The sequence below is a fragment of the Podarcis erhardii genome, assembly GCF_964252035.2.
Source record: "Podarcis erhardii genome assembly, chromosome: 5".
NCBI classification, from domain to species: Eukaryota; Metazoa; Chordata; class Lepidosauria; order Squamata; family Lacertidae; genus Podarcis; species Podarcis erhardii.
The window spans coordinates 73,644,794-73,663,063 of record NC_138509.1 but is presented as its reverse complement, the minus strand read 5'-3'; the positions used below and the strand labels follow the sequence as shown (position 1 = coordinate 73,663,063).

Below are 18,270 nucleotides of genomic sequence, written 5' to 3'. Positions count from 1 at the left end.
AGGTAGTGCTGACTTTTTAATCTTGCACTGTTACCCATTTATAAACACAATAATATTACACACATAATGCTTCTTATTTCTCCATTTGACATGAACTCATTATCAATGGGTTAACTCCTCCTCCCACCAAGAAAGGTAAGGAATTGTGTGAACAGCATTTGATGTCTATCTCAGTCCTGCTGGTTTTTCCTGTTTCATTCCTTATGTTTGCTCAGGCAGAGCTGTTCATTGTTCTTGTCACCTGATTCCCCCCACCCCTTTCAACCTCTGTTTTGTCTCCTGCAATAGCTTAGCCTTCTCCTCTAAACTTCATTGCTTCTCCTTTTTCTTATTCAAAATAAAAGCCTTTTTCTTGTGTCTATATTTACTCCCTCCTCCTCCTCTGGCTCCTTTCCATTTCTGCCTAGCATATACAGGTGAACTTCCTCAGCAGGCATGTAGTGGACTCAGGAGTGTGGAACCTTCTCCAGACCATCATTCATGAAAGCTTCAGCACCCTTTTCCTTAGAGCTATTCATATCCCAAACAAACCATAAGTCACCTCTGTTGTTGGCCAGTTCTTTTCTCAGGTTTCGTTCCTACTGGGTAGAGGGCATGAATATACTCAACCTTCCAACAGCCTGCTCTGTGCCTCCTCCTTCACTTTCTTGATCTCCAGAGTCCTCAATAAAATCCAAAGAGAGGGGACACTTGTTCTGGAAGTCCCTCATTGGTGCAGCTGTGATAGGAATTTTATGGTCTTAGATATATGGTAATGTTCATAACGCACATACATAGATCAGCACAGGAAGACCAATCTGGAACCATTTTGATTCCTAAACTGACCAAATGTTTTCTCTGCAAGGTCAAAGTGGAAAAGCCTCCCCATTGTCTTATCCTTCACAAATCCTGTCTTAAGCGTATGTCTGTGTTTGAATAAGGTGTGAGCCTGTGACCTGGCCCAGGAACTAAGTATTTATCACTACAAAAGAATGGCCAGGCTACCCAGGAAATCCAATCAAGTAACCTGCCAGACAGGAGATAAACAGCGACAGGAGAAAAACAACATGCAAATGTTCTGTTTTAGACAGCTGTGTGTGTGTGTGTGTGTGTGTGTGTGTGTGTGTGTGTATGATGTTTCTGGGGGTGGTCTTGATCTACAGGATGGGAATTTCAAAAGTCTTTATAAGGCCTTGCACACTATTTTTCTGGGCTCTCCTCCTTTCCTGCGGGTGAGGGGAGCACCCTCTTGCAACAGATCAATAAAGATCAAGCTTACTAGCTGCTTTGCTTCTCAATATTCTCTGGTTGGCCTCTGTTATTTTCTCCTACCAATAGAGAACCTATGTAAAGACTCTATATGGGCTCTTGGATACCCCATAAGGGAAAAGGGCAATTTTTGTTTACAACACAGAATACCATAGTTATCCGAGGGAAGTCCCATTGTTTCTTTCTCCTAGCCCACAAAACCCAAAACTTGCCTACTCCACCCAACACACTCCACCAGGGCATCAGCCACTTTCAGCAGCTCTTTTGAGTAATGTTAGCATTTCTGATATGTGCCATGCAGGGTCTACATTCACCGGGCAATATAAGGAGGATCTCCATTGAAGTTTTCACTGGCCTTCAATAGAAGGGTTCTCCATAACATCCTACCACTGACCTAGACAGCCTTTTAATTTTTTAGGAATTTGTCTGGTTTTCTTTCCATTAAGTTCTATGCCTGTACATCTAGTCCTCAGCTGTCAGTCTCTTGTCCACAGTACAGAACTGGAGGTGTTACCAGATCCAAGCTGGAATACAAAAGTTGCTCATATTTTCCCTTCCTTTCTTTTTCTGGGTGCTAAGAGGAGCTAATCCATCAGTAATTGAGGCCTCAGACCAGGAAGGGCATTCACAATAAGTGCCCAACATAAATATATAAACAGAACATTTTAAAAAGGGGTTGCACTGGACATTTCTGATTCTCCACCGTATTTAAAAAATGCTGTTTCCAATTTGTTCCTTGTAGACTAGTCTCAGTGATTGCATGTTCTACAGGCCACAAAGATGGCAACCAAAAATATGTTACAAAATTATTTGACTATTTTATCTCCTAATAAAATGTATACATAATGTTTTTTTTGGGGGGGGGCTAGTGATTTTGTTCTACGGTGTTAACTATTCATATTTGGATTCTTTTATCTTTGATTCCTACTAGCCTTTAGAACAGCAGCATGGAATTATACCAGATCGAGATGCAGACTATCGACTGTTTGACCGTGTTGTTAATGTGAGAGAGTGTTTTTCCGTTCCCCTTGGACTTCGTGGCACTGTGATAGGAATTAAAGGAGGTAACACAATGCTTTTTTGTGAACAGTCTCTTTTGCTTTTAAAATAATGTGAAGATCATTCATTGAACGCAAAATGAGTTAGTTTCACAGATAACGCTAAACTACGGCTAACGTTAACCATAGCGAAAGCTGAGGCATCTATCACAGAATAGTTCAAAGCACCAAGAAGAACAACCGGAAGCAGTTAGAATTTTAGGCGTGCTCGATTGCCTTAGTGACTTTTCACTCGTGCACCTAGAAATCTGAACCATTGTAATAATTTTTTTAAATATAAGATGTGGCAAGTGTTGTTAGTTTATTTATACAGTGTCCTCAGTATGCATAGTATTTTATGGAGTAACTTAAGCACGTGAGGCACATCTGTGCCCTAAAGGCGAAGGAGGGGGCGAAAGTAAGAAGCCTTTTGATCTCACTTTCGCATAGGAGTTAATTTAAGAATATGAGCACGCTTGCATACATCACACCAATCTAGGATGTTTAGCAGAGGTCAGTGTAACTGGTTCTGCTGCATTGGGTACGGAGCCAAGGGGCCACTGCAGGGCGTTGCAACTATGACTTGGTGAATTGAGCAGAGCGGAAGGTCAAAAGTGGGTGGGATGCTGAATGCTGGAAATGCACAGGATGTTGCTGAAATCTGAAAGACGAAAGTCCACCCTTAGGAGGAGAGAAGGAATTTTCTTTATTCTTTCTGTCAGGACAACAAAGAGTCTTGTGGTTTCTGTTGTCAGAGTTCATTTATAACAATGCTTGAAGGGCTCATTTAACTGAGTAGGTATTATACCTAATGTGAGGCCCAAAGGTTGAGAGATCTGTACTTAGAATCATAGCACTGTAGAGTTTGAAGGGAGGGGACCACAAGGAGCATCTAGTCCAGTCCCCTGCAATGCAGGAATCCTTTGCCCAATGAGGGGCTCGAACCCACAACCCTGAGATTAAGAGTCTTGTGCTCTACCAACTGAGCGAATCTTCCTGTAACTGCACTTGTTTGAGGGCTGTTGAGTACTGTGACACATCTATGGCTACCCTAAGTGATGATTTACCTTTTGGCCTTTTGCCCCCTTCCTATACCTTCGGGGATGCAGATCCTGACCTTTAAGTGCCACAGGACCTTGTTGCAATAGGTTAACATAAATCGGTTAACATAAATTCTGATCAAGGATTTAAAACCTTGTTGTATGGGGGGGGGGGAATGTAGCTTCTTTAACTATTCCAGACTGATTTAGGAAAGTTTCAGATAAAAAACAAGTTATGTAGTTGGGACATTGTCTTTAAAACAGTTCCAGCTTTCTAGTACATGTAAGCTAATGCCATAATTTGTTAAGGTTGTCTCCAGCTAAGTCATACTCAGATTAGACTCTAATAGACATAGCATATTTGGGTCCATTAATTTTAGTGGGTCTACTTGTGAGCATGATTTAATTTGATACAACCCATAGCCTTCAAGATGTGAGTTCAAGACTCATATGATTACACCTTTGGAAAATGTTAAGTTTTGAAGTATCTTCACATTTAGTCAGTAATGCTTGCTCATAGTGCATATTTTCTTCAGCCAGCAGAGAATCTGATGTTCTGTATGAAGTACTGTTTGATGAAGAGTTTCATGGAGGCTTAACAATAAGGTTTGTTTCTTTGCATCTTTTTAGGGTGTTGCACAAATCCTAGAGAAACATGTAATAATTGTGCAGAAAAGTGCTAATGGATATTTAGTCGAATCACCCTTTGAACAACATTAGGTTGGATCCAAATGTAGCATTTTGCAACTATTAGTGCTCCTGTTTGTGGATGAGACTTCAGTCCATCAGAGGCACTCCTGATGGAAGGGGAGAACCAACAGTGTGGTGTAGTGGTTAAGAGTGGTGGACTCGTAATCTGGTGAACCGGGTTCGATTCCCTCCTCCTCCACATGCAGCTACTGGGTGACCTTGGGTTAGTCACACTTCTCGGAAGTCTCTCAGCCTCACTCACCTCACAGAATGTTTGTTGTGGGGGAGGAAGGGAAAGGAGAATGATAGCCGCTTTGAGACTCCTTCGGGTAGTGATAAAGCAGGATATCAAATCCAAACTCCTCCTCTTCATCTGCAGCTCCCAGTGCCTCCATTTGTAGAATTGCTAAGCTTTGAGGTTGTGGTCTACTTTTCCCTACCCATATATTTGGGGGGCAGGTTTCTATTAATCATGCACCACTGGCATAACTAAAGCACTCTTTTCATTAGCCTTCCTCTCCTTCCTCTAGGAGCTCACCTGGCAGAGGGTACCGCATTCCAGCCAGTGCCTTAATCAACCTTTCTTATGGTAATCGGTCTGAAACAGGAAATCAGAAGCTAACTGCCATAGTTAAACCTCAGCCAGCTGTGAGTCCCTACAACTCATATTCACCCGAATCATTTTCTGTATCTACACAAAAAGCACATCAAGGAGGTCTCAACCATTCTCCTCGCTCCCTCTTTGTTCCAACTCGAGTAAGTCCACATTTAGTTCCTACAATTATGTCCCAGAAAATAAAGTCATTGTTAACAGTAGATCTCCATGGATGCTAACTAAACATTTTTTCTATAGCAGAGTTTATACAGGCTTTAATGATTACTGTAATCATGGTTAGCTAGCTTAGACTCATCCAGGTTTGCATAAGAAAACACCTGGAAATCTCTTAATCCTCATGATACACTTTGAGGGTAGAGAAAGGAGGTGTGTTTGATAAGGAATGCGTTTCTATTTGGGATAGATTCTGTCAGTATAAGGAGGCTAAGTGGGTAAGGAAATTTCCCAAAACAAATTAATGAGGGTTTAAGTTGTACAGGTATTCTTCTTTAACCACATTCACTGGAGATAATCTATTTCCCTTCCCCTTGGGTGGGTGGAAGGGAGGAATCATAGCAATAACGAGTATTTTAAAGAGGAAGAAACAAGTTGAATAGCTATTCTGTTAAATTTTCTTAATCTTTCATCTAGCAAGTGAATGGAAGACAGCATAACAATCTCAAGGTTGAAACCCAAGGCAATTCCAATTCCCTCCAGAAAGGAGCATATTTAAGCAGCAATCAGAAATACAAAGTAAGTTGCATTATTTTCTTAGTACATACTAGTAGATGTAGACTGAGTTTGGGAAGGAAGTAGTTTGGGCATGTGGATGGGTATTAGCAAATATTAAAAGTGGGAAAGATTCATCCCACACAGAATCAGTAGAAAGAACATAGCTCCTTAAAAGTGGAAACCCTTCTACCTTTTCAACAAAGGAGCCATTTTTCTTCCTGGAAGCTGGGGCTCTCCTAAAATGTAAGTAGCAGCAGGAAGAAAGGGTTCAGGGAAAATGGGAGAAGGAAATGCTGTGGAATTATAAGAAGGGCGAGGTGTGGGTGTGTATGGGTAGTAGCGGGGGGTGGGCAGTAACAAAAGAGAATGGATACCATATGGGGGATTGAGAGGGTTTTGTATGAAGTGGGGAGAGGCTATGGGGTATCTTGTGAAACTGGGACATGGGTCAGCCTGCTATCCGAATAAACCTTTAAAAAAAATTATTTTAAACCTCTTTGCAAGCGTGAGCTCATTCTGAGCTTTATACCGCCTGACATTTGCCCTGCAACCGTTAGCTACACGTGTATACTCCTCTTTTGTGATTTTCCCCTTCTTCCATTTCTTATACATTTCTTATACATGCCCTTTCCAAATCTCAGCTCATCTGTGAGTATCTTATAGAGCCACACCCGTTATGCAGCCAGCTTCTTTAGATGCCTCCCGCTTTTTATTTCTTGTCTACATTTGGGCCTTCAACATTTCACCTTGAAGAAACTCCCATCCGCCCATGTTTAAAAAGTAGAGATAAAATTGAGGAAGGCCCTGTAGGGTAGGGTCTAGGTATAGGTGCAAGAAAATATGTGGCAGTGTGACACTGTGAGGCAAAGTTCCATGATACTATAAGAACTGCATTGGTAAGCAGGCATGCTGATGCAGTAGGTGGCTCCCCCTTTTACCTCTCCACAATGCCGGGAGACCAGAATATGTTTTTCCCATTTCACTACTGCTTTGACTTTATGGGTCTAGGGTAAGTGACTTCACTTACCACCTCTCTTCCTCATTTTGCTTCTTAAACTGTTAAGCTATTAAATCTACACAGCCATAGCTCTCTTGGGTGTAAGGATTTTATTAGAGCAGATCTTGCATAAATGGGTTGGTTTTATTTTTTCTTCCCACCAGGCTCAAGATAAGCAAGATGATGAATTTTGCAGCATATGGCAATCATTGCAGAGCTCTGGAAAGTCTCAGTCTGCCCAACATGATAGGCATGAGGTTAGTTTCTGTAGTGAAGTGGATGTGATGTGTGTAAGACTTTCTGAACAGGATTTTGCTACTGAACAATGTCATTTTTCTAGGGTGGAATTTTACCTCAATATATAAAGCTAAATACGGGTGGCCAGTTCTGCAAACCAGGCTTCAATGAGAGTAGCTTCAAAGGCCAGCAAAGAAAACAGGAATCTTTCAAGAGGTGTAAGTACTTTTCTTTGAATTTTGTATATTCCTTCATCAAGTTAGGGATTCAATTTTGGAAAGCATTTAGTTTATTCTAGTCCTGTGGAAAGTGATGCTTATGACAGACGGAATGTTGCCATTATAAACCCAACCCTTGGTATTTTCTCTGAAGAAATGCATGTCATTACCTTCCCCTCTCACCAAAAAAAAGATGAAAGTGGATTTAAGGTTGCTAATACATGGAGATCCATTGAAATCAATAACCTTGAGCTTGATTATTATGAGTATGACATAGTTTGCTGTCACACTTTGAATTTTTGTTTATTTTTTGTGAGGTATTATTTTTTAACTTAATCTGATTGATGTTCTTGTGTCAAGAAGTTTGGCACCCATCTCTATTTGAAACAGTTCCTGAGAGGGGCAGCATTAGCTAGCCCTAGCGCAATACCATTTTTTAACTTGGAATTTACTATTTGCAACTGCAGAAACCACCATTTGAACGACTGAAGTCTGTTTTTCTATGGCTGATGTCACTTAAAGTGCTTTTTCTAGTGGCCATAGCATCAGCAAGAAGGATTTCAGAGCTGGGAGCTTTGTCCGTTGGAAAACATCATTGTGTGCTTAACAAAGACAGAATTGTACTGCAGACTGTTTTTCACTACCAGCAGGAGCTGGTGTTACTTACTTTCTGTCTTTTCCCATGTCATCCTAAAGAACATGCATAGCACTCTCTGGATGTCCACAGGGCAGATTAGATAGATCAGTTGATCAATATGGCAAAGCCATTTGGATAAACACGTTTATTATTGCCTCTCATCCAACATACTTAGGGAGAAAGGTTTCAACATCCACCGTAGCTAGGTGGATTAAAGCTTGTATATCTTTGGCATATAATTCTCTTCATTTGATTCACTTAGTGAGAGCATCTACAGCATTTTCTACAAGTGGTTTATAGGGCAGGGACTTGGGCTACTTTGAGTACATTTACAAGACACTATAAAATATACATTTATGCTTCCGCAGAAGCAGCTTTTCAGAGGCGTCAACAGGTCCTTTAGCTGCAGAACAGGAGTGTGGAACATTTGGCCCTCCAGACATTGCTTGAACTAAAACTTACATCAGCCCTAGCAAGGATGGGCAATGGCCAGGGATGATGGCTGTTGTAGTTCAGCAACATCTGGAGGTCCAAAGCTTCTCCACAGCTGCTACAAAAAATCCTATTTGGGTGAGTCTTAGTGCCATTAGGTAAAGGTCCATGGGATTCACCTAAAGGGTGTTTCTCAGGGAGTACTGGGAGGCCAAGGCCCACCCAAAGCTGCATGACATAATTAAGAGGTGGGTTAAGAGCAGTGTCTAGAGAGCGGTCATGCCTTTCTGATGTGTTGACATTTTGGTTGTTAAATATGTGTTGTTTTTAATTGTTGGATGTTTAACTTACAAGCTTATCTAGATGATGAACTGTTTTTCTAAGGGAGGGGTCACTCAGAAATTCTGTTGGAATCATGACATTTTCCTGCTTCAAGTAACGTAAGGAACTCATTGACTCATCTGGTGGTGTCCTAGTGGCCCTTGAGAAACACCTTTCAGCTAGTCCAGTATACCCATTTCTTTCATCCTGTTCAGGAGTTACATTGTGCTGTTTGAGTTCTCTGTTGCAGCCGTCCACCCAGATTTTATCCCTTTTGTTACAGCTTCTGAACAGAGATAGTAAAAAGAAAGTGGGGGGAAATATACTAGATTGACGAGGAGGACTCACCCTGGCTGTGCTTCTGTACCTCTTTACCTGGGAGTAAGCTCCATCAAATTAAGTGGGACTTCCTTCTTAGTAGACACATGTAGGATTGCACACACACTCGTTTTATATATAAACAGTTTTTGAAAAAACACGTGTTACTTGTTTAGCTAATATTATAAACTTTTGTATTTGTAGCTAAAGACGACTCTAAAGGTCCAAGAACTGACAGTCAAACACATAAAGGATCAAATAAACCGGTAATTTTCTGATGCTGTTTTATGGTGAATTGTTCAAAGGAAACAAAGGGCAGAAATAGCAACGGTTTGTGCGCAGATGCTTGGGTATGCCTAACATATATTTTTGGACATGGATTAAATTTGCAGCTGCCCCTCTGCATTCCTGCCACAGAGTGTAACTATATGTGTGATATATCCGCTTGAGGGAGATGGCCCTTGTATGATCGCATAAGTCTTGACTAGTAAAATTGAGAGATTTCCAAAATTACTTGTAGCTAATCACTGGTTAGGTAGGTGGCCATAGCTTTTAGCACGAGTGATGTAAGAAAGTATACCTGCAGGAATAAGAGTTTGTTAAAAACATTTCCGCCTTGTTAATTTGCTTTTATATTTGACCTGGTCTGTCTCAGAATTTCGCAGGTGCTAATAAGTATAGTGTGAAGCTATTGAAGAGGAATGAAGCCCCCAATGAGCCAGTAGAACCAAAGCCTGCAGTTGACAGTCCCAGTATAACTGAAAAGGTAGGAAAATGGCAATCTAAATATTTGCATATACCTGAGTACATTCTGAAGAAGAAACAACATGACAAGTAGATTTTATTAGATATTAATTTTAACGCACCAGAATTGTCAAATGCTTTATTTTCTTCACGGTCTTTTTCCATATGGGATTGCACCTGTGAAGAGTACTAGCCAGACCTTTTAGCAAGCTCTAAGCCATGAGATGATATTGGCCTTCCTCTCCCTCTCAAGCATAGGCCAGAGGATCACTAGATTATCCATGTCAGATCCCTGCCTCTCTGCTCAGTGGCCTGCTGCACATAATATGTTTCTCAAAATTATCAGAAGAAATGGATAAAATAAAGATTTAAAATTCTCTCTATATAAATTATATCTCATGTATGTGTTGTGAATTATCGTTTGTGGCCATCCAACTAAATCATAGTGGTATTATATATACAGAACAACCAAAAAGACTGACAGCTGATCCACTTCGTAGCGAGTTCCTGAAGAATTATGAATCCTTTTTACTTGTTTTCTTTGTTTGAAATACATTTAACATGGCCCACATGTGCTCCTGAGCTTTAGAGCCTTTGTCCTTTGCTGCAGTATTGAAGAGAACTCTAAGCACACAGTGGAGACACGGGCAAAATTCTTCCAGACTTTGCAGTGAATGGGGGAGACCTTTTAAGTAATATGTACCTTAAAGGTAAAGGGACCCTGAGACGTTCTCAAAGTAAAGGAAGGATTGAACTCTGAATAATAAGAATACACACTGAGGCTTGAACCAGCAAGACTCTGGGAAGGGTGCGTATAATCGTGTCTCTCTGTCTCCCCCCCAGCCCCTCGGCCCAGGTCGTTTTATTGACAAAAGAACTTTTTGCAGAGTGCTCATAAGAACCAATCAGATTTCTTCTGAGCATTTCAACAGACCCCACGTGAGGACAAAGTTAAACTACCAAAACTAATTAAGCAAAGACACCCCGGAGGTGATAAACAAGCAATATACATGATAAGAAGGATGGCCAGGAGGACAGCGATCATTATCACCTTTATGTGAGATCTGTTTCCTGGCCCTAAGATTAACATCCTAAGATTAACATATCAGAAAGGCTACTTCAAAGAAGCTGCCAACTGTCTTTGATGACCCAGGACGCCTGCCTGGCTGTATAAGTGACTTGTGAAGCAAGAGAAATGGACAGTAGAGGAAATGGCCAGAGATGCAGGGGGTTGTGGGATTTGATCAGAAATTATTGTCAAGGTATCAAACCCAGTCAACACAATGCATTCATCATGGACACAAGGGCTTGATGCATATTTTATAATTCCTCATAGTAATCCCACCTAACCCCATACTCTGGATATTTGCACTCCTATAGGACCCCTGACCATTAGGTCCAGTCGCGGATGACTCTGGGGTTGCGGCGCTCATCTCACTTTATTGGTCAAGGGAGCCGGCATACAGCTTCCAAGTCATGTGGCCAGCATGACTAAGCCGCTTCTGGCAAACCAGAGCAGCGCACGGAAACACCGTTTATCTTCCCGCTGGAGCGGTACCTGTTTATCTACTTGCACTTCGTGCTTTCGAACTGCTAGGTTGGCAGGAGCAGGGACCGAGCAACAGGAGCTCACCCCGTCGACCTTCTGGTTGGCAAGCCCTAGGCTCTGTGGTTTAACCCTCAGTGCCACCCGTGTCCCAATATGTACCCTAAGTTCCCTCTAAATGAATAAGTTTTCATATTGATTTCAGTGGAATTTGCACAGAGAAAATTCCTTTCTTTGAGTTTTGCTCTTCTAATTCTTTCATATATGTATATATCTATATATTCCTTAGAACGGATCTGAACTTGAAGACATTTTGGCGTCTTTGAAAATTTTCAAAGAAAAAGAGGTGCCACAGTCATATCCCAAGGAACCAACTAATGAAGAACACTTGTCTCCACAGTCTTTTGCTATGGTTTGTATGCTGCTGTTGGAATTGACTTCATTGGTTTAACTTTGGATGCATTTAGTGTACAGAGTTCTTTGATAAAATTCTCAGTTTATACAATATATAAATGCTGTTTGCTTTTTTTTAAAAAAAGAAAGGAACACAGATGCTGAAAGAAATTTTGAAGATAGATGGTTCTGACACAGCAGAAGCAAAGTCAGGGGCGAATGAAGTGTCTGCTCCAACTTGTAGGCCGGATTCTTGTGCGCCTGCCTCACAACATACCAATGCCAAAAAGATGGGTATGTATAAAAGCTTTGCCCTATAATTGAATAAATGGTTTATGCTATGCAGATTTAAAATTAAGGTTTATTGATTATATAATACCTTTTGAACATCTAACATTCAATCAAATTAAACAAAGTACTCTGGTTCATTTATTCAAACATGGTCAGATTACATGTATTTATTCTTCATTGATAGCTGCTTTCATGAACAAATCCCCTGGCACAGCGGGACCTCAGAACACTCAGGGCATGGAGGTTGGAGGCCACCCACTTCTTGGACCACCAAACTCATTATCCACTCCAGTATCTGAGCTTTCTCGTATCTGTTCCCTTCTTGGAATGCTGCAGCCCGATTTCTCATTTCTTAGAACACCACAGGTAACTTAGCTTCAAATAGCAGATCTGTGTAGTATGCAAAAAAACTCACAAAAAACCCTCACTCATAATCTCTTTTATTTCCAGTTCAAGTCTTAAATGTGCTTGCACAAATATAGCCAAATTGTTCCACCCACATGCAAGGAGGAGGCATCACCAGACAGAGATTTGCAAGGGACAAAATACCTTTATGAACTACTGTATTTTTCGCTCTATTGGACGCAGTTTTTCCCCTCCAAAAATTGAGGGGAAATGTGTGTGTGTCCTATGGAGCGAATGCAGGCTTCTGCCATAGCCGCGCGCAACCCCTCTGACAGGGAGAGGTTGTGTTCAGCCTGTACGCTGCTCTTTGGGGCTGGGGGGGGGGAATATTTTTTTCCTTGATTACCTCCCCCCTAAAAACTGGGTGCACCCTATGGTCCGGTGCGCCCTATGGTGCGAAAAATACGGTACCCTAAAAATAAAGGGGAAAGCAAAACAGGCTAATGAGCACTTGACAGCTGTTGACTGCTGAGCAACATGGGAGTTGGGGCAAACTATAAACCAGGCGGTGGGGTGGAATGGAAACGGAGATGAAAAGAATGGACACATAGGTATAAAAAGAGTAGAGAGAATCATTTCATTGTCTGAGTAGGTAATTTCTGGTTTCATTTGTCAGTGTCCCCAGGGACAGGGTTGAGAGCTGCTCCCCATTTTTCACCATTTAGACAAGGGTAGCCAGCATGGGGCCCACCAGATGCTACTAGACTCCCCAGCCAGCATGGCCAATGGTCAGGGATGATGGACGTTGTAGACTGGTGACATTAGACAGAAGGAAACTCTGTTAGAAGGCAAATAAATTGCCCACCCTTTGTATAAATCTGTCCATTTAGCAGTCTGTTTGCAGTATGTTATGTAGAAAATAAAGTTGCTTTGTCTTATTTTCTTCCATAGACGATGACAGTTTGTCAAGTAAAGCTATCCAATGGCTTATTAGTACACGGACCTCAATGTCACTCTGAAAATGAAGCTAAGGAGAAAGCAGCACTTTTTGCTTTGCAGCAATTGGTGAGACCATCAGTCAAAATGCTTTATAAAATCTTACAATGCTCATCTCCATTTATTAGCTAGTCATGCTTCCTGTATCACAAACTTTAAGTACCCTTTTTCATACAGAGCTCTCTCGGGATGAACTTTCCTCTGCCACCACCGCCTGTATTTCCAAATTATCAACCCATGGGAGCTCTTGTGCCTCCTGGATCCATTCCTCCAGTCTTCACGCAGCACACCGGTACGTGTAATCAATTTTAACTTCCTGTGTGTGTAAATGCATGTTTTTCATACGGTATAGTTGAAAGCAAATTAACCTTTCATAGAAGTTGCATAATAGCAAACTGCTAGTCCTTATCAGCAACACTGCTTTCTTTAATAATTGTATATAATTTGATTATTCTATATAGATTAATTTTATAAACAACGCCCTAAGTTTTTATAAACAAAGTCCTAAAGTTTTTAGGACTTAAAAAAAATCTAATGTTCTTTGTGAGACAAGTTGCATTATTTTTTCTCATAGTGAGAGGGGAAAGTATTAAATGCACTGATCTCGTGTCTCATAAATTTGTCCTTTGGGTTCCATAAAGAATGCACCTTTTTCTGTAATTCAGTTATTATGAAATATATGAGCTAAATTTAGCAGCTAAATTTCCTTTCTGAATTCCGTTCGGAAGTGGAGGGAGGGAGGCTTTGAAAGAGTAGCTACCCATTTTTCTAAGTTTATACTGGAATCTAAATCAGCTTATTGTTTTCGCAGCTAATTTATTTCCTTCACCACCTCATGCGTTTGGCCCAGTGCCATGGGGAGCACCAGTTCCAGTCCACGGCAAACCTTACTTTCCTGGTTCCTATCCTGGGAATATGCCTTTTGCAGGCACTGTACCAGCTGGTGCACACAATCAGTTTATACCCTTGCAGGTAAGATCTGACAGCAGCTACACACACACACACACAGAGAGAGAGAGAGAGAGCGCGCGCGCCAGTGTGGTGTAGTGGTTAAGAGTGATAGACTCGTTATCTGGGGAACCGGGTTCATGTCTCTGCTCCTCCACATGCAGCTGGTCGGTGACCTTGGGCTAGTCACACTTTTCTGAAGTCTCTCAGCCCCACTCACCTCACAGAGTGTTTGTTGTGGGGAAGGGAGGGAAAGGAGAATGTTAGCCGCTTTGAGACTCCTTTGAGTAGTGATAAAGCGGGATATCAAATCCAAACTCCTCCTCCTCTTCTTCTTCTACTTCTACATATGCTTCTCACATGTTAGAAAACTAAACCTCTTTTTTTTAAGGTAACTAAGAAAAGGGTTGCCAGCAAGACTAATGTTGAGCCAAAGGAGTTCCCAGGTTCTCTTCAAAATGTGCAGTTAAAGAATGAACAGTCAAGCATCGACACTACAAAAATGAACCCACAGGATGCTTCTTCAGAACATTTAAGGTCTCATCAAGCTGCTCCATCTTTCCAAGAGAAAATGGCACCTTCAGGCTCGGTTGCATCTCGTAAGAAATCAATACCAAATGTGTCTACCAAGCGAAAGCCCAGAAAATTGGCTGTCAATTTTGGTGCACCCAAATCTTCAGAATAAGTATGGGTCATGGATTACTTTACATTTCCTTAGTGTTATAAAACCAATAAATATTATTTTAAAAATGTAAGCATAATAATTTGAAAGGTGTTTTGGACTGTAAATATTTTCTGTCAGTCACAATGAAAACAATTATGTTCACTGAAGAGCTTGATTTAATGTGATGTAAAACACAAGAAACTCTTGAGTTAAAGTAACAACCCTGTCCATCATGCCTCAGTCTGAAAAGTGGGGTTTGTGTACTGTCCCAAAAGAGGAGCAATAATACTGACTTGGCCGTCTTAATTGAAAATAGCCTTGTTTAAACCAACATATAAAAGTCCTCAACGAATGCAAAACAAAATTCTTGATGTCTTGTTTTTAATGATATAATAACTTCTAAAAGCAATTTATTTATATGTAACTGGTATACTTTATTTTTAGATTTTTCAGGTTTTTTGATCTGATACAGTGTGCATAGATTTTAACTATTGTGGCATTGCCAGTTGACTTTATGTAAGGTTCATTTCCAGGAGTTATGCCAAAGCAGCTTAATAACTTGGACTATTGTAATAAACTATCTTTAACTAAATAAATGCCACCACGAATGAGCCACTGACAGAGGAAGCCAGAGCAAACAAATGCTTCAGGGATTTGCAGCAGGGGTAGACAAAATGTTGTGCTTTCCAGATGTTGCTAGACTCCAGCTTCTATTAAGCCCAGCCGCCATGGCCAATGGTGAGAGATGATGGGAACTGCAGTATAACAACATCTGAAGAACACCATGTTGGTTTCCCCCTTTTTACAGAATAAGAGGTACCTCATCACTGTAGCAAGTTGTAGTTTTGGGAATGACTCCTGTATGCTTCTCTACTAATGTGCAGCCTCCACAACAGATCTGGCTCTGCTTTTTAAAAGCACTTTCATTGTTCTGAAATAGTATATACTCCTTGGATCTGGTATCACCAAAGCATGATTCCTTAAATAGTACAGTTTCAGAAATAATGGCGAATCTTCCCAAATATTCCAAATTAGTATATGTGTAAGCTAGAAGACAACCTAGTCTAATTCGTATTCAGACTCAAACATTGTCTTCATTCTGCTGTGCTGTTTTAGTTCTACTGTGCTGTCATCCTATGATCCACTTGTTCTTCAGCACAAATTCATGTTTCATATGTAAAATACTAGCCTGAAGGATACTGTTTATCACTTATTTCTTAAATGCCACAATTTCTTAAAAGAGAAACTAGCTAAGCTGTTGTGGGTCACACATTACTCCCCCACCCCCTGCCTCAAATAACATAGATTAACCTCTATATAGGAAAATAATGTTGCAACAGTAACCTGGGTGCAATCTTAGCTCCACTTCTATGTATCATGGAGCTATTTAAATCTAAAATATCACTGTATCCAAGGCACAAAACCCCCCAACTTGGTAACACTCTTCAAACTATATAGTATGGAATTATTATTTTTTTGTCATGCAGATTAATTTTCATGTTCTAGTAGTACTGTGCAGCAGTGGGGAACCTTTTGGCTCCACAGGCCAAATCCTAGTCCAGGAGGCAAAACTTGACAGGTGTCAGTCATCTGACATCAGGAGATTGGATGTTCAGCGCACCACACAGAGCTTGCAAAGAGCCTTATATAATGCTTTAAAGTGGCTGTGGCTTCAACTTCACGCCCATCAGCTGTTTTCTGTAGGTATTGGGGAACGTACTCATGCAGCTGATAAGCAGGCTTCAGCTCTTATCATCTATCAACTAATGACACCAGCTAGTTCTACAGAACTCAGCTGCAACAGATGATCCACCAGGCTTTGACTTTACTACTGATGGTTGGTAGAAGTGAAGCCTGATTTTCCTTGCTTGCTTTAAGGCTTCTGGTTGTACATTGGAGCCACAGGTTCCTCTCCGCTGGGGTTGCATTCCTTTGTTTTATAGGGCATCATCGCTTTGCGGCATGTGAAGTGGTCCTGTTAAAGTGAAAAGTGCTTTTCTCACTGCTTTCCATTTAAGAGTTGAGAATACATGCTTACTGTGACTTAAAGCACTTAAACTCGGGACAGTCCGGCCATATTTCCCTTGACAAGGTCTGTCATACTGTTCTCACTGGTATAGTTTAAATTATTTTCTCAGATCATATTGCCTGGTAACTTGACTTCAGACTCTAGAGAATGAATAAGGTGGACTCCCATGGAAGTGAGAACTGATTTCTTTTACTATCGAGTCTGTTAAACAACATAAAATTTTCATTTGTTTACATCTTTGGGGGGGGGGGGTGTGTGTAAATATATATATATATATGGTTACCTGACCCTTAATCCAGGCACCGGAATTGCTTCTAACATGCTAAATTCTGTAAGATTTTTTATGGACCCTGCTGCCAGCATAATAGAAATAGACACCCTGAAGATTTATGTGTATCTTAGAACCAGCAAAATTCTCTTTTTGTTGTTACCTATTGAACAGGGCTTCTTTGTTTTCCATTCTAATAAAAATGCCCATCCAATTTTCATCAGCCTGGTTCCCATCTATACTTGTCATTGTACCTGTTTCACTGTTTTCTATTCTCTCTGTTAATCTACAGGATTAGTATCAGTTTCTTTATATCCACTGCCCAGTTTTTAGATACATAATGTCTAAAACATAAATAATTGGCTTATAGAATTTTTGCTTGTTTTTTAAAATAGCTATATGGCTTATTTCTCTCAAATGTATTTTGTAAATGCTGGAAATTTTCATTAAGATCTTGTACAGAGCAGTATTTTATTAAGATCTGAAAGGGAAGACTTTTTGTGCACATTTTTATAGTTTCTTTTTTAAAAAGAACTTTTGTCTATCTGCCAAAGTGAAATGTTTAAAACTGGCATGATTAATATGGAGTGTATTTTTGTGTATAGTGTTGTGCATTTCAGAATTCTAGCATGTAGCTGTGCAAAAGTATTTTTAAATATAAATGTACAATATACCCTGAAGGAATAAATCATATGGATTAAATACTCTGGAGAACTTTAATACAATAATTTTATAAAAGACTTGGCCTTGTCTGCTTGGAATAAAAATGTAAACTAAATTTTTGTGTTTTGGTATGTTTATTTCTCATTGGAAGGATTATGTCAGACATGGCTTAAACTGCATGCTCTATTTGGTTTTGGGGGTTTGTGGTAATTTGTTCTTAAGATAAGCCATGAAACTTAAATTTGCACAGTCATGATGCAATCTTGGATTAAGGTTAAGATTGGCCATTTGTTTTCTAGAGAGTGGCAGGAGAGGTACAATCCAGTTCATTCACACTAAAACTGCTTCCTTGTAGGAGAAATGTAAGAGAGTGGGGATAATATGCCTTGAATTACCACTCAAAATGTGACCAATGTTAGGGCAAACAAATGGACGTGGTCTGAGTATGCAGGGCTTGTATGCATAAGAGCAGTTTATGAATGCAGCCCCAGGAGGGGGGAGAGAGAGAGAAGGGCTGGATCCAGGCTATGCTATTTGCAATTTGACTAATCCAGTATTTAATGCCCCAAATCAGATACAGTGGTGCCTCGCAAGACGAAATTAATTCCGCGAGTTTTTTCGTCTAGCGAATTTTTCGTCTTGCGAAGCACAAAATCCCATAGGAATGCATTGAAAATCAATTAATGCGTTCCTATGGTCAAAAAAGTCCAAATAATAATAATAATAAAAAAACCACACAAGCTCCCAGATTCTTGCACCCCCCCCCAACACCAAGTCCTTGAATTCCAAACACCCCAACCCAAAATCCAAAAACCACAAAAAATGTTTTAAAAGTTTAACTTACCAAATGGATGCAAAAGAAGTTTTGGAAAAGCTTCAAA

At 40.4% G+C, this 18,270-nt stretch overlaps 1 protein-coding gene across 1 annotated transcript in view; it reads left to right on the top strand.

Moving 5' to 3' along the window:
- XRN1 (5'-3' exoribonuclease 1) overlaps positions 1–17,504 on the top strand; it is a 44,789-nt gene extending 27,285 nt beyond the window's left edge. Inside the window, exons 29-43 of the mRNA XM_081862904.1 lie at positions 2,180–2,312; positions 3,862–3,931; positions 4,546–4,771; positions 5,262–5,363; positions 6,504–6,614; positions 6,680–6,794; positions 8,707–8,768; positions 9,158–9,268; positions 11,082–11,204; positions 11,332–11,479; positions 11,661–11,842; positions 12,773–12,886; positions 12,995–13,109; positions 13,629–13,789; positions 14,157–17,504. Coding sequence (XP_081719030.1) covers positions 2,180–2,312; positions 3,862–3,931; positions 4,546–4,771; positions 5,262–5,363; positions 6,504–6,614; positions 6,680–6,794; positions 8,707–8,768; positions 9,158–9,268; positions 11,082–11,204; positions 11,332–11,479; positions 11,661–11,842; positions 12,773–12,886; positions 12,995–13,109; positions 13,629–13,789; positions 14,157–14,450 — 2,067 coding nt within the window. The 3' untranslated portion in view covers positions 14,451–17,504. The remainder of the gene's footprint in view (positions 1–2,179; positions 2,313–3,861; positions 3,932–4,545; positions 4,772–5,261; positions 5,364–6,503; positions 6,615–6,679; positions 6,795–8,706; positions 8,769–9,157; positions 9,269–11,081; positions 11,205–11,331; positions 11,480–11,660; positions 11,843–12,772; positions 12,887–12,994; positions 13,110–13,628; positions 13,790–14,156) is intronic.
- The last annotated feature ends 766 nt before the right edge of the window (positions 17,505–18,270 follow it).